This window comes from Dendrobium catenatum, unplaced genomic scaffold (genome assembly GCF_001605985.2).
Source record: "Dendrobium catenatum unplaced genomic scaffold, ASM160598v2 fragScaff_scaffold_1644, whole genome shotgun sequence".
In the NCBI taxonomy this organism is placed as follows: domain Eukaryota; kingdom Viridiplantae; phylum Streptophyta; class Magnoliopsida; order Asparagales; family Orchidaceae; genus Dendrobium; species Dendrobium catenatum.
In genome coordinates this window covers 245,351-260,307 of record NW_021320106.1, presented here as the reverse complement: position 1 = coordinate 260,307, position 14,957 = coordinate 245,351, and the positions used below count along the sequence as shown (strand labels likewise).

Sequence of the window (14,957 nt, the reverse complement as noted above, 5' to 3'; positions counted from 1 at the left end):
AAAAGACTAAGTATTGGCAAATGATTTTACAATTGAGATTACTAGGATACTTGCAAAATAACAACAACGAATAAATGAGTAAAACAAACGGCAAGGTAACAAAATCCACAATTTAATAATTAGATCGTTCACCTTGGGATCCCTCACTCACACTCTTGAAAGTGATTGACTTAGCGGAAGAATGTTGCAAGCAAACTTAGAGACGCCACTAGAAGACATGTGATGCTGAGGGTGCTAGTCGTCGAGGAACGAGTCTGATAGGAAACACTTGTAGATCGCAAGTATTTCCTATCAATATTCTAAAAACAACAAGAATTCTTCACAAAATCCGCACAAAATCACAAAAACAGTAGATAATTTGTATTATTTGATGAAAGGAACACGAAAAATAGCAAGATACACTTGATCCTCAATTCGAGAGGATGATCGATCTCTCCCAAATCTCTAGACGCCGCTAGAGCCCAAAGAAAACCAAAATCTAAGAGAGATCAAATTTCAGCCAAATTCAAGATACCCAAACCCTAGGAAAACAAATTATTTAATGCATACAAATCAAAAGGAAATCCCTAAATAGTCCCTATATTCAAATTTCCCTCACAAATCCCTAAAAAATCCTTCCTAAAATGACTCTCGTGGACCTGCGGCTCGCACGACATCCGCAACAGGCGGAGTTTTTCTCCGTTGTTTCGCGTGTTTCGCGTCTGGGCCGGTCCCGCATGGATCGGCTGGATCGGTCCACTGGACCGGTCTAACAATACTCCCCTTCCGAAGATCCACCTTGTCCTCAAGGTGGAGATATGCTCGTGTTCTGGTGCATGTGGCCATCCTTGAGGTGGTTGAAAATCCTTACCAAATTGCTAAAGTAGGGGTTGCCCTGAAAGAGAAACATCCCCTCCCTCCTCCGTCATGATCACATCCAGCTTGTGTAGTCCCACCCGATAAGCTTCCCCCACCTCTTGTAGGCTCCTAACCATGGTCTTATGTGATACCATGGCTGTGGATAGCCCTGCATCTCCTCTTATAACCACATTTCTCCCATCCACCATTAATTTCATCGTGAGTGCTCCCCAATTGTCCTTGGTTTCCCCCAAGGTTTGCAACCATTTTATTCCCAGGATGACATCAGTACTTCCTACCTCTAGTGGGAGAAAATCCTCTCTTACCTGAATCCCCTGGATGGTCAACATCACTCCTCTACAGATCCCATGGCCATTCTCCACCATCCCTATACCCATCATCACTCCATAACAACCGGTGTCCGCCAATTTCACTCCCAGTTGGTTGACGACCTGAGTAGAAATGAAACTATGGGTAGCCCCACTGTCAATCAAAACAACCACCTCCATGCCTGTTATTTCCCCCTTCACCTTCATCGTATGATTCAAAGTGAATCTTACTACTGAATTCAAGGAAACCTCGACCAGATCCAAAAACAACTCCTCCATCTCTTCCTCTAACTCCCCATCACCTCCCTCTTTAGTTTCCTCGTCATCACAGACGGTGAGAACCTGAAGAGTTCGGTCCTTACACCGATGTCCTGGAGTATACTTCTCCTCGCATCAGAAACAAAACCCCTTTGCCCTCCTCTCCTGCATCTCCTTCTCTGTCAACCTCTTGAAATTTTCCCCACTCCCTCCTCCTACTGACTTCTCCCTGGTGGTCTCATTAATGTTGCCTGATACAGGCCCCTTGGGTGCTAGAAGAGTGGTTGTCGTCCTGTAAGAGCCTCCTGAGTTGTTGCTCCTGGCTCCCTTCTCTAGATTCTTCTGATTTTCCACCAGCTGGGCCAACTTCATGGCCTCCCCCAAGTCACAAGGCATCAAAACCTTCACTGTTGCTCGGATCTCTGCCTTCAACCCTTTTATGAAATTCCTCTCCAACACTGTATCTGAGAGTTGCTCCACCCTGCTAGCTAGGTGCTCAAACTGCTTCAGGTAATTTGCTACTGATCCCTCCTGTGTCAGAGCAAAGAACTGCTTATAAAAGCCTCCTCCCCGATCGGTTTGGAAACGCTCTATTATGCAGTCTTTAAATTCCCTCCAGTTCCTGATCGGCCTCCTCTGGTCTCTCCACTGAAACCAAGACAGGGCTTTCCCTTCCAAGCACAATCCCACTATTGTCATCTTCTCCTCCTCTGTCAACCCATTGACGGTGAAGTACTGCTCTACCTTGTAAATCCACCCATACGCATCTTCTCCTTCAAATATGGGCATCTTCAACTTCCTCACCTTCTGGTCGCCACCATTTCCCCTGATTCTTCCATAATTTCTCCATTCCCAAGTGCTAGGTCCACCCCATGTTTCATGATCTTCCCTTGCTCTGCCATAGCCCAAACTCCCTTCGAGATTCACCCTTCTTTCTTCAAAATCAGCACCCCGACGGCCGTAAAACCCCTCATAGCGTTCCCAATCAGCCCCTCTTTGCTCCGCTCCCCCATAGCCATACCTTTCCCCATGTCGATCTCCTCTTTCCTCCCTATGGAAAGGCTCCACATAGGGTCTTCTTCTTCCCCCTTCCACGATTTGCACCTCTTCTTCCTCCTTACGAATTTCAGAATTGGTGTTCTTCGCTTTTGGGCCCTTCGCTTCGAATGCCGCCATTTGTGCTTGAAGCTCCAGCATTCTTTTCATCATATTCCTGAGATCGGCCACATGCCCCTCCATGGAAGAAATTCTTTCCTCGGTTTCTTTGATGTGATTCATCTCTCCTTCGAGTCTCTCCTCCAAAGCATCAACTTTCTTGGCCGCCATTACAATTCGGAGTTTGTATATTTACAAAATTTGTATTTTGGAGTCAAAAAACAGCAACTTTCTTCTTTTCCTGGGAAAAAACTGCTACTGGAATTTGCCGAAAACAGCCCTCCACCGGTCCCAAGACTTGCTCTCATACCAATTTGATAGGAAACACTTGTAGATCGCAAGTATTTCCTATCAATCTTCTAAAAACAACAAGAATTCTTCACAAAATCGGCACAAAATCACAAAAACAATAGATAATTTGTATTATTTGATGAAAGGAACACGAAAAATAGCAAGATACACTTGATCCTCAATTCGAGAGGAGGATCGATCTCTCCCAAATCTCTAGACGCCGCTAGAGCCCAAAGAAAACCTAAATCTAAGAGATCAAATTTCAGTCAAATTCAAGATACCCAAACCCTAGGAAAACAAACTATTTAATGCATAAAAATCAAAAGAAAATCCCTAAATAGTCCCTACATTCAAATTTTCCTCCAAAATCCCTAAAAAAATCCTTCCTAAAATGACTCCCATGGACCTACGGCTTGCACGGCATCCGTAACAGGCAGAGTTTTTCTCCGCTACTTCGCATGTTTCGCGTCTGGGCCGGTCCCGCGTGGACCGGCTGGACCGGTCTAACAGAGTCGGAGTTGGAGGAACAGGTGGTCATCCGATGATCTTCACTCTCCAATAGGGCTTTGTTCGTCGATGGCGTCCACTAAGTGGGGGAAGATACGATCAACGTATTCCTTGACGGTGCTTTTGGATCCAAATCCGGGGTCAAAGAATGATGATTGGATGACGTCAATCACCCCTTGAGAATTGAGAATAAGCCCGTGATCAACTTCCAGATCGGTCATACATGATCATGGAAGGGTTTGGTGTGTCATGGTTCAGAGAACTTGCCGGTGGTGAGAGGTTGTGGAGGAGGGGAAGGTGGGGATTCAGGTTAGTGGGGAAGGGAAGAAAAGGGAGGGGGGAATTCTTAAAATCTGAAATTAACTCAGATTTTACTCAATGAGAGGGAGGGCTTAATTTTGAAATTCAAAATTAAGCCAATATAGGAGGGGACGGCGGTTAGGAAGATATTAGGGAGGATTAAGTGGAGGCAATTAATGAAATAGGAGAGAGAGAGAGAGAGAGGGGTGGGATAGGTGGCCGGACATGTAGAGAGGAGGAGAGGAGGTTTTGGTTTAAGTAAGTGGGCCCCAAAATTAATTAACAATTTGAATTCAAATCTGAAATTTATTTCAGATTTTTATTCATAAGGTTTCGTAATTTAAGTCCAAGCATTTAGAAAGTAGTTAGATCCCAATATTTGATTGAAATACCAATCGGAAACTTTCATAGATGTCTTGAGCTTATTTTAGGAAGGTAATGAATTCCCTTTTGAATTCAAAATTCAAAGGGAAGTCCAGGGGGTTGGCGGGCTGGGCTAGGGTAAAGAGGGGGCAGCGATATGGCAGCAAGGGGAAAGGGAATCCGGCAGGCTGGGGTAGGGGGAAGAAGGGCGGCGGGATGGCAGCAAGGGGGAGGGGATCTGGCGGGCTAAGGGGAGGGGAAATGGTGGGGTGATGGCCGGCGGCGAGCTAGCGGGTGGGAGGTGGAGTCTGCTAGAAGAAAAAGAAAAGGGGATGAGAGAAAATGAAGAACCAAGAACTCCCACGAAGGAGACTGTTAGGTAGTCCGTGTGAATCTCTCCTAGGCTACTCCTCTTCTCTAGAACTCACAAAGAGATCATAAGCAAAAACTGAAATTTTCATATCAATAATCACCATTTCATTACAAAGCTAAGAGACCTCGTTATATAGGCCTCAATAAAAGAAAAGCAGAAAGACACAAGTGCCCTCGGGACTACAATAACGACTCACTCCCCATAGGAGTAAACTAGGAAAATAGAAAATGCAAAAATAAATAAAATACAAAATATATCAAAAGTAAAGACTCTGGATCGTAGCCGTAGATCTACGACTCCGACGACGGTACACATGTCAAAATCTCTGACTGATGTCCTCATCAAGAATACCATAGGAGGATTAAAGTATAAGATGGTATAAATAAACTATTGAAATCAGAATAAAATGGATAAAGAAATTCATATAAAATAGATTAAAAAAACTCACAGGAGGTCCATAAATCAGCACATGTCCTGGGAGGGGTACATTAAATGTGTTCAATAATTTTAGAGAAGACGGAGACAAGAGCACTAACAACCCTGTGAGCAATACATTAAATATTTAAGATTATGAACTTTTAACCTAGACTAAATACTAAGGTAGACAAGATTGTAACTGAAAGGGATACCTACTATTAATAGCATCAGTGGCAGCTTTCTCCATCCAACTCAAAGAAGACAAGGTCAAATTAAACTTTCGGCCAAATCCACCTTCCAAAACAGAATCAAGATGAAGAGGATCTCCAAACTCAAGCTTTTCAGATATTAACCCCAGATCGTTTATGCTATGGACATCTTTGTTTCCAGCATTTAAGGTGAGTTCATAACTCTGCTTCAGCTCATCATGACAAGATTCATCAAATGTTGCAACTAAAAGGTACAGTAGCTCAAATGTACACTGTTCACTCTGCTTCTCCAAGTGTCCCTCAGAAAACAACATTTTCATTGATTTGGGTACTAAGTCATAATTTGTGATTTCAAAATGAAGTATAGTTTCCTTCGGCAAAGTAATTGACGTGAGCTCCATTTGGCTAGAATGCAATGCAAGCTCTTTTAGTTGTCCAATAAACCATGCTTGAATAAGAAACTTCTGATCCCATTTTGTATCCAGTCTCGAGACACCTTTTTTATCTCCATTCACACAAACTTTGTCAAATAGAGATTCAAGAAAATTTTCATGTTTCCCCAAGTCTGCCACATTCATATTCATCAAGGAAGATGGCCTGGTATCTGTGCTATTTCTCTTAAACTTTTGGCGACTCTCAAATACATTCAAATCGTCCTTATCAATGCTGTTATTCTTCCCAAAAAGTTGAAACCGGCAAGGGGAAAGGGTCAAAAAAGGGACATCCTTCATTGGATTATAATTATATTTCTTTATCCAGACCCCTGTCAAAAAGAACTTAACCAAAGTCTCTTAGAACATGGTAAGCTGAAATATAAATAGCCACCAAAGTGATCGTTTTCCAGCTAAATTTATAGGAAATAGCATAAAAGAATTGAAGCATAACATCAAACAATGATGCCAAAAAATGCCTTTTAAGCCAATAGCAGGAGACATCATGATAACAGAAGTGCCTCAAAGGTAGCAGCTCATTTTAGTAGTTGTCTTCACTCAATAAATTAGTACTCAACCTGTTAGAATAATTTGGTTCCCAGCAGATAACATGCACCACAACCCATCTAAAAAGGTTTCCTTTTAAGCACTCTAAAAGTAGCAGTTTGCACGTAACAGGAGTACAGTAGAAGAAGCTATGATGATAAAATCAGCTCAGCAATCACAAAAAATGGGACGGTCCATAAAAACAACTTAAACACTTATAAACTATCCTTATCAAGCACAACATAAAACAATGTAGATTGAACATATTACATGAGGCTCCTGTCAATGTGTCTAGACTCTATAGACAATTAGATGTGCATTTCCATGATTCAAACTACTAAGCTATAGGTAACAATACAAGCAAACAAAGCAGCCCATTAGGCCCAATGGAATAAGCTCTTATCAATTTCACATATAAAGCTATCGTAGTGTTAACATGTGATGTTGTTTAAAATAAAGATGCATGTTAATTGGAATAATTAACAAACAAAAATAAATTGTTCTCTCTCTTACATGAATGTATGGCAGCTCTTAGGAAAAGACGGATAGCCTTTGGAAGCATCATATGCCCTTTGGCAACTGTATCAGAATATAAAATTCGAAGAATTGTGTGTCGGGCTCTTCTTGTACTATTTGATGAATCCCTGGTATTCCCTTCACTATTGGCAAAATTACTTCCTCTCTGTGTAGCATCTTTCAAATTTTTCATTGCCTTAAGATGTGGTAATCTAGGCTCGATAACAACTAACTGAAGATTATCAAATGAAAGCTTTCTAGCTGTTTCTGGGTGTAAGTGAACAACAGAAGTGAGTACCACGCCAAACTCAACACCTCCGAACACTAATTTATGCACATGATTTCCCTCTGAAGCTTGAATGCGTAATATTGCCTTTGTCCCCTTTTTTTCATCTATTGAACAGTGGCTTTGTACCTCGGTACAAGCACCAACTCTATTCTTCCGACTTTTTGGTCTAACAGCAACCTCAGTACCTGGCATGAGTTGAACTAGGAAGCACTTAAAGTTAGAGAAAGTTATTGAAGTAAACAGATTACATATGATTCTAAGCATGTTAAAATAAAAGGTAGAATAATAAAAAAAAGGTAAAGAAAGACAATGTTAATGTGTTTAAGATAGAATAATTAGAAAAAATATTATTGTGTGAATAATAAAAATAATAAAGAAAGAAAATGGTTGTGTGAAGAATACAATAATCTTATTCATTCAAAATAGATACAAGCCAATATTTAGAGGTCTAGAAAGAGAACGGGAAACTAGCTATAATCAGAATTCCTTTTCTAGAAGACAATCTTCATTTCCTTCCATAGCATGAACCCGTGGGATCCTAATTTTATTCCTATGTGAGATCTTAATTTTCTTCCTTGACATAATTCTATGAGTTCCATCACTCAACCTCAAGCTAGTGAAAAAATATTTTTCATTCCTAGCTTGAATACAACTTGTTTGAAGCAATACAATGTTTAATCCCTTGGAAAGCACATCTACAAATTATATATCATTAGATAGACTAGCTTTCTTTAATGAATCGCTCAAACTCAATGCTTTGTTTGATGCATTCCACTAGATTATGAACTATGTCAATTGCAAGTTTATTGTCGCAATAAAGTCTCATTGTGTTGTTCCACTGAATCTTTAAATCCGCTTGTATGAATTTCAATCACAATAGTTCACAAACGCCCCAAATCATTGCGCAAAACTCTTCATCAGCATTGACCTTGTCACCAAACTTTGTTTCTTACTTTTGTATATTTTAAGGTTCTCACCAAGAAAAGTGCAATATCCATATATTGATATTTTATCCACAATAGACCTAGCATAAGTAATATTTTGTATGCCTCAATTACCAACTATGTGTATCTTTTGTACAAAATTCCCTTGTCTGGAGTTCCTTTCAAGAACTGAAATAATTGACTTAGTCTCTTAGATCACTGTGCAAAAACTAGCTGATCACATTAACAGCATAAGCTATATATGTGTGGGAGAGATGAATAAATATTTCCATCATGCATTGATACATCTCATTGTCCACCGCAGCATTCTCCCAACTTATCTAAGTTTGTGATTAAGATATATTGTTTTACATTATAATTTGCACGATAATTTTCTTCTAATAGGTCGATGACATATTTCTATTAATAGATAAATATTCGTTGCTTAAAATGTGCGTCATTAATTCCAATGCAACCTTCTAATGAGATTAACCTCAAATTCTTTGGTAAAACATTGTTGCAAAACTTATTTTTAGTCTTCATCATTCTCAGTTATAATTATATCATCAACCAACCCTACAAGGGCAATGACTCCCCCTGAGTTTGGAAAAATTATTCTGTGCGGACACCGAATGCAGCTATGTGTCCGAATGCCACAGTACCGAGCCGCGATATAGCAAAAGGGTGACGTGGCGCATTCTCATTGGTCACTAGACGACATTCGCGGTCCACACATAATATTTTTTCCTGAATTTGAATGCTTGGTGAAAAATATAAGATCTCCACAATTTATTTGTATTCCATGGATGGTGTCACCTTTCTAAACACTCAAATTTTTTCCCTTAGAGATTGCTTCAACCAATACAAGGCCTTTTTAGGTTGCAAAATTTATTAGTTCCATAATTTCTTCCAATTCATCAAACTCTTCTTGTAGTAATGCATTTTTGGCACCAAATTGTAGGAATTCCAAGCCATAATTAGCACACAAAGAATATAGAACTCTCATATTATTCATTTTGGAAACCAGGAGTAAATGCTTATTAATAATATGTCATATAAATGAGTATACTCTTTAGATAATAATAAAAATTCCTTTGTACCTCTCTAAGGATCTATTTGATTAGCATTTCACAATATAAATATATTTGAATAAAAACTCACAATAATCTCCCGACTATTAATAAATGTACAATTTAGTCCCAGAGTTTCTCATTGCCCCATTTTAATCCCTCGACTATTAGAAATTGAGCTAATTTAATCACAGGGCTTAAAATAAGAGTGAAAATTAACTCCAAAGTTAAATATGAAGATATTTTAGGTATTACAAATGAATATAAGATTACATTACTTACATTGATATAATTTATCATTTAATAAATTATCGTATAAAGTTTATTTAGTAGATAATAAGGATGAATAAATAGTGAAAAAATTTATATTTTTTTAAAAGCAAAACATAACATTGCTCTTCGTTACCATATTTAAATAATTTTTAATCTACTACATAATCTATAAAATTATTAAATATGGTAAAGAAGAGTATGATAGATTTTGCTTTAAAAAATATAATTTTTTCACTATTTATTTACCCTTATTATGCAGTAGATTAACTATATAATATATTTTATTAAATAATAAACTAGAGCAATGTAATCTCATATTATCTTATAATATCTAAAATACCATTCATATTTAACTTTGGAGTTAACTTTAACTCTTATTTTAGGATCTGGAACTAAATTGACTCAATTTTTAAAAGTAGAGTGACTAAAATGGAGCAATGCAAAATTCTGAGACTAAATTGGACATTTATCAATAGTCAGAACACTATTTTAAGCTTTTACTAAAATCTATTTGCATCCCATGATTCTTCTTCATCAGACTAAATTCATCAACTCCCCTGTCATGTTATTTTCTAAGGCTTTCATCATTGCATTGATAACTTCTTTCCAATTTTCACCGGATAAAACCTCAAATAACTTGGTAGGAATTGTATATTGTTTAGGCATGCAAAAGAACAACAATGAGATATAGAAAAAATTTTAAATGATGCAATATGAAAAAATGGATTCAAGAGGTGCTCATAAGTTCCCTGCCTAAAAGGCAATGGGAAGATTATGATATGGATTGTAGCCCAAATGAGTCTGCAAAGTAGAAATAAGACTATTACCACATTTTAAGAACTCTTTTTAGATCTCTAGACTAATGCAAGTTCAATAATAGAAGCTTTTTTTCTTGAGTGCCCTTTATCAAACTAGGGAAATCTCCCAACATGAGGCACCAGAGCTTTGAGGATGGCTTCATAATGTTCCAAATGAGGCATTGTATAGCATAAGACATTAAGTAGGAAGATCAACAAAAGAGAAACCCTTACATTCTTCCATGACTAGACTCACCCCTGGAAAATAAGGAATAGAAAAGTATGATCATGTTTAGGGAAAAGTAACATCAACTGAGATATACCTCTTAGGGGTGTCAAAACGGTGTAATGGGTCACGTTATGGTCAAACTCAAAATTAACCTAATCTTAATCCAATCTACCCAAAACCCAAACTGTTTAATAAAAGGATCGAAAAGGTGATCCCAAACCCGACTAGCTGGCAACCTGGATGACTTGAAACCGACCCAATAACCAATTTTGATCTTTTTTTTTTTTACTTTTCAATTATTGAGTTTAGATCAATTGATCAAAACTAAGATGAGCATATCATCAAGTGAAATTGTTTTAAGGAAAAATAATTCAAATGGGTCAAAATTGGGTTCACAAGTCCACCTGAACCCGATCTATCAGTTAAATGGGTCGGAATTCTAGACTCGAACCCAACACCTTTATTGAACGGTCAACCAGAACAAATTTTTTTCCAATTCAAGTCCAAGTCAGGTCATTTATTGAAACCTCTAATACATCTTGAAAGGTTTATAGTAGCACTTATTTCAGAGGACATATATCATACTCCTAAACAATATGCTAACACTTTATATATATATATATATATATATATATATATATATATATATGATAGCACTTCTATTGTGGTTTTTCCTACTTAGACTATGAACGCGAACAAAACTACACACTCAAAAATCTTAAGAATGAGATGAGTTGAAGTTCTTAGTTTAATATAGAATTCAAATAATATTTCCTTATGATTCTTGAAATTTAAAACTCTAGAAGGTAACCTATTTATAAGGTGTGTGGTTATTAGAACCGCTTCCAACTAGTAACATTTAGGCACATTATTTTGAAACAAAAATGCTCACGTTGTATCAAAGAAATGACTTTATTTTCTTTCAAGTACATTTTTTGGGAGTGTTTACATATGATAATCATGAAAAATACCTTTCTTTTGGAAGTTTGGACTCAAGATCTAGTTGAAATAATCCCTCGTCTTATCGGACCTAAACTGTTTGATTTTGAAACCAAAGTGATTTTGTCATAATATGAAATTTGTTAAGAACAAAGCTTAAATCAATCTTACTTTTTAGTACAAAAATCCAAGAAAATTCGATTCAATCATCAATAAATGAAGCAAAACAACATGCTTCCAAAACATTAAAAATACTAGAAAGACCCCTAAATACAAAAGGATTTGAGAAAATGAACTAAACTTCTTTTATGCTTGATGGAAGAGATGCACATTTGTGTTATACAAATTCATACACATCACACTAGAAAGTTTTAATATCAAATCCTTTACATGGAGAAGGAAACACAAGCTTAAGACTCTTAAATGATGGATGCCCTATAATAGAAGAAAAAGATAAGAGAGGAAAGTAAAGAAAAGAGAGGGTGAGCGAAAGCTAAGAAAAGCGAGAGAGAGAGAGAGAGAGAGAGAGAGAGAGAGAGAGCGAGAGAGAGAGAGAGAGAGAGATTGAGATAAAGGGATAACAGGGGGTGGATGCGAAGGATACCTACAACTTGGAGAGGATTGATGTGTGCAACATTCGAAGTAGGGGTGGTACCGGTCAAGAGACATCGTTTAATGGGCGACCAGTTTCGAGAGTTATGATGGTAGGTTGGTGAAATCAAGATATACATGGGGGATTAGGAGAAAACTTTACGTTGAGTTGACAATTTGACATGGATTCAAAAACAAAAAAAGATGTTTATATTTAGGGCTCCAAATGCAAGGATATAGCATCTATTTAAAATATTAAGGGACTATTTGGGGTAGCATTCTCATTGCTTTGTTTTTCAAAATGCTACTACACTTATGTTTTAATATTGCTTTCATGTGGCTTTTTCTAAATTTCTATGGCGAGAAGCTGATTTTTACCACCGCAACTACTAGTGTGGTATAGCTGCAAGAAAGTTGCTATCAGAGCTATGCGACTTGGAAGCAAAAATAGCAAATTAGAGAAGAAGAAATTGTAGGAACACAAGTATGAGGTCAGATTTTTTATTATATCTTCAACAAATAATTAATGATACAATTGATCTACTATTTGAGATGTAAATTGGCTCTCCTAAAAACCCTAGGCGCCGCTATAAACAACTCCAAGAAAAACTACAGCAAATACAATCACATAATGAAAATACAATCACCCAATTAAGCTTAATATAAACATTCCTACTTACCTCCCAAATTTGACTTCAAATCAACCATTTTTTCCTAAATAAACCTTTCATAATTCTCTCCCAATCAAATCAGTCATCTTTCCCTAGATAAAACTTTTCTAATTTCCTCCCAATCAAATCAACCATCTTTTCTTAAATAAACATTTCATAATTCCCTCCCAATCAAATCGGTCCTCTTTCCCTATATAAACATTTCCTAATTAGTTATTCCTTAATTCCTCCTCCTTACATAATGAATAATAGATCCCTCGGATCCCACAAGGGCGTATCAATACACTGCCCCCCCAAAGCGCACATTGTCCTCAAAGTGGAAGAATGGGATCTATCTCCTAATCACCTCGTATGGTTACCATATGGCTTCGTCAGTCTTTCTCGATAGTGCATCCACAACCTTGTTCTCCAGTCCCAGAAGATATTGTATCTCAAAATCATATTCAAGCAACTTGGATAACCATCTATGATGCTCCTCTGTCACCATCATCTTCTCCAGCCGAAACTTCAGACTCCTCTGATATGTCCTTACAATAAAGTGTCGCCCAAACATGGATGACTAAGACAATTGCCATCAACTCTCACTCGTCTACAAACTTGGGTCTTGCCCTGGCATGAGCACCTAACTGAAATAGGCAATAGGTCGATGATCTTGCAAGAGTATTGCCCGTAGTATGTATCCTGATACATCTGTCTCCACCACAAATGGTCTACTGAAGTCAGGAAGTGTTAATATTGGCACTCTGGTCATGGCTTTCTTCAGCTGCTTGAAGGCATAGGCTACTGCTTCCCCCCAATTGAAATTATCCTTCTTCAACTGCTCCATCAGTGGTCATGTTATCGTGTCATACCCTCGCAAAAACTTTTGGTAGTACCTAGTGAGACATAAGAACCCTCTTAACTCCTTCGAGTTCTTTAGTAAAGGCCAATCCAACATAGCCTCAATCTTGGATTGGTCTGTTGCTACCCCAACTCTGCTCATCACATGTCCTAGCTGCTCCACTTGTGATTGTGCAAAGAAATATTAAATTGACATACAGTTGATACTCCCTCAAAGTCTCCAGTACAATCCTCAGGTGACCCACATGCTCCAGCTCCGTAAGACTGTGGATCAGAATGTCATCAAAAAATACTAAGACGAATTTTTTAAGGTAGGGTTGAAAAATCCGGTTCATGAAGAATTAAAAAGTGGCTAGAGCATTGATAAAACCGAAAGGCATCACCAAAAACTCATAGTAACCCTCATGAGTCCTGAAGGTTCTTTTGCACATCCCCCAACTTCATTTTGATATGATGATACCCCGACTTCAGATCATTCTTCGAGAAGATGACCGCCCAAACAACTCATTTAGAAGCTCATCGATCATGGGGATAGGAAATTTATCCAGCACATTTCCTTGCTTAGAGCCCTATAATATAGGAAAAAACTCCAATTGTTGCCCTTCTTCTCACCAGTGAAACTAGGCTAAAAAAGGGGCTCATGCTGAGCCTAATAATCCAAGCCTCATCTCTCTGATGAGAATCCTTATCTTATCCTTCGGAATTTGCGAGTACCGGTACGATCGGGCTTGATAGGAGAAGCTTCTTCTTCCAAGGTAATGCGTGCTCGTGCTTCCTAGGTGGCGATAATCCACTAGGCTGCTGAAAAATCATATAAAACTACTGCAGAAGCTGACGTGCACACTCAAGGATCTCGACCAGCTCTTAACCTCGGACCTCCTTAAGGCTCTGCAACTCAACCAAGTAACCCATCCCTACTCGTATCACCTTGATCATGATTTTGAGTGAAACCATGATTCTACAGAAGCTCACATCTCCTCGCAACACCACCCTCTTCCCCCACCTGGATCTCCATAGTCAAAGATTTACAGTCCACCTTCGTCTCCCCGAACATTTATAACCACTCCAGACATATATATGTTGCCTTAAGCTTCTCATCCTCATTCAACCCATTCAACGTGAAATAGCTCTTGTAAAACCCCTCCATATTTCTTTTTTTGACGAACAGACTTTAGTACGAACGAACTGTTGAAAATCTGTATGGTTAGTCTATACGAATTGCCTGTACGAACTGACTAAAGTGCAGGTTTGTTTGGACGAACCGTAAGTTCGTCTGGACGAACAAAACAAATTTTCTTTGCCAGATAGTATCGTCTAGGGACGAAATCAAACATCGTCTATACGATCTGTGTACATAGAGCTTCGTCCCGAGACGAATGGAAAACATCGTCTGGACAATCGAGTTCATTAAATAGATGATTTGAGATATTTTTGAAGAGAGAGATAGATGGAGAGAGAAAGAGAAGGAAAGAGAAAGGAAAGACTTGATTTCGGAGGCCGCGGAGCAATTTTCGTCCGTCGACGCAGTTGAAAGAATTGTTTGTCTCGCTGTAAGGAATTTGAATCCTATTTCTAATTTCGAAGAGTTCGAGTTTTGGTATTTTTCTGCTCAGTTTTGTGTTTCCGTTACCGAAAAATGTGCATAACTTTGTATTGACGAAACTTTCACCGCATAACTTTTTGTATGTTATAGAGAATATGATTTTGCACGTTTTGAATATTTTCTGGAGATTTTTCACCGGGTATTTTGAATTCTATGATATTTTTATCGAATAGAAAATTATCCGGATGTTGAAAAATATT

The 14,957-nt window shown here is 38.1% G+C and overlaps 1 protein-coding gene across 3 annotated transcripts in view; it reads right to left on the bottom strand.

Annotated features, from left to right (window-relative positions):
- LOC110109464 (peroxisome biogenesis protein 1) overlaps positions 1-14,957 on the bottom strand; it is a 63,896-nt gene that overhangs the window by 33,537 nt on the left and 15,402 nt on the right. For 2 of the 3 annotated variants that reach the window (XM_028701188.1, XM_028701190.1), the window contains 3 exons: positions 6,530-7,021; positions 5,047-5,802; positions 4,862-4,953 (listed from right to left, as the gene is read on the bottom strand). In XM_028701188.1, coding sequence (XP_028557021.1) covers positions 4,862-4,953; positions 5,047-5,802; positions 6,530-7,021 — 1,340 coding nt within the window. The remainder of the gene's footprint in view (positions 1-4,861; positions 4,954-5,046; positions 5,803-6,529; positions 7,022-14,957) is intronic. The other variant, XM_028701189.1, reaches the window with a different exon arrangement.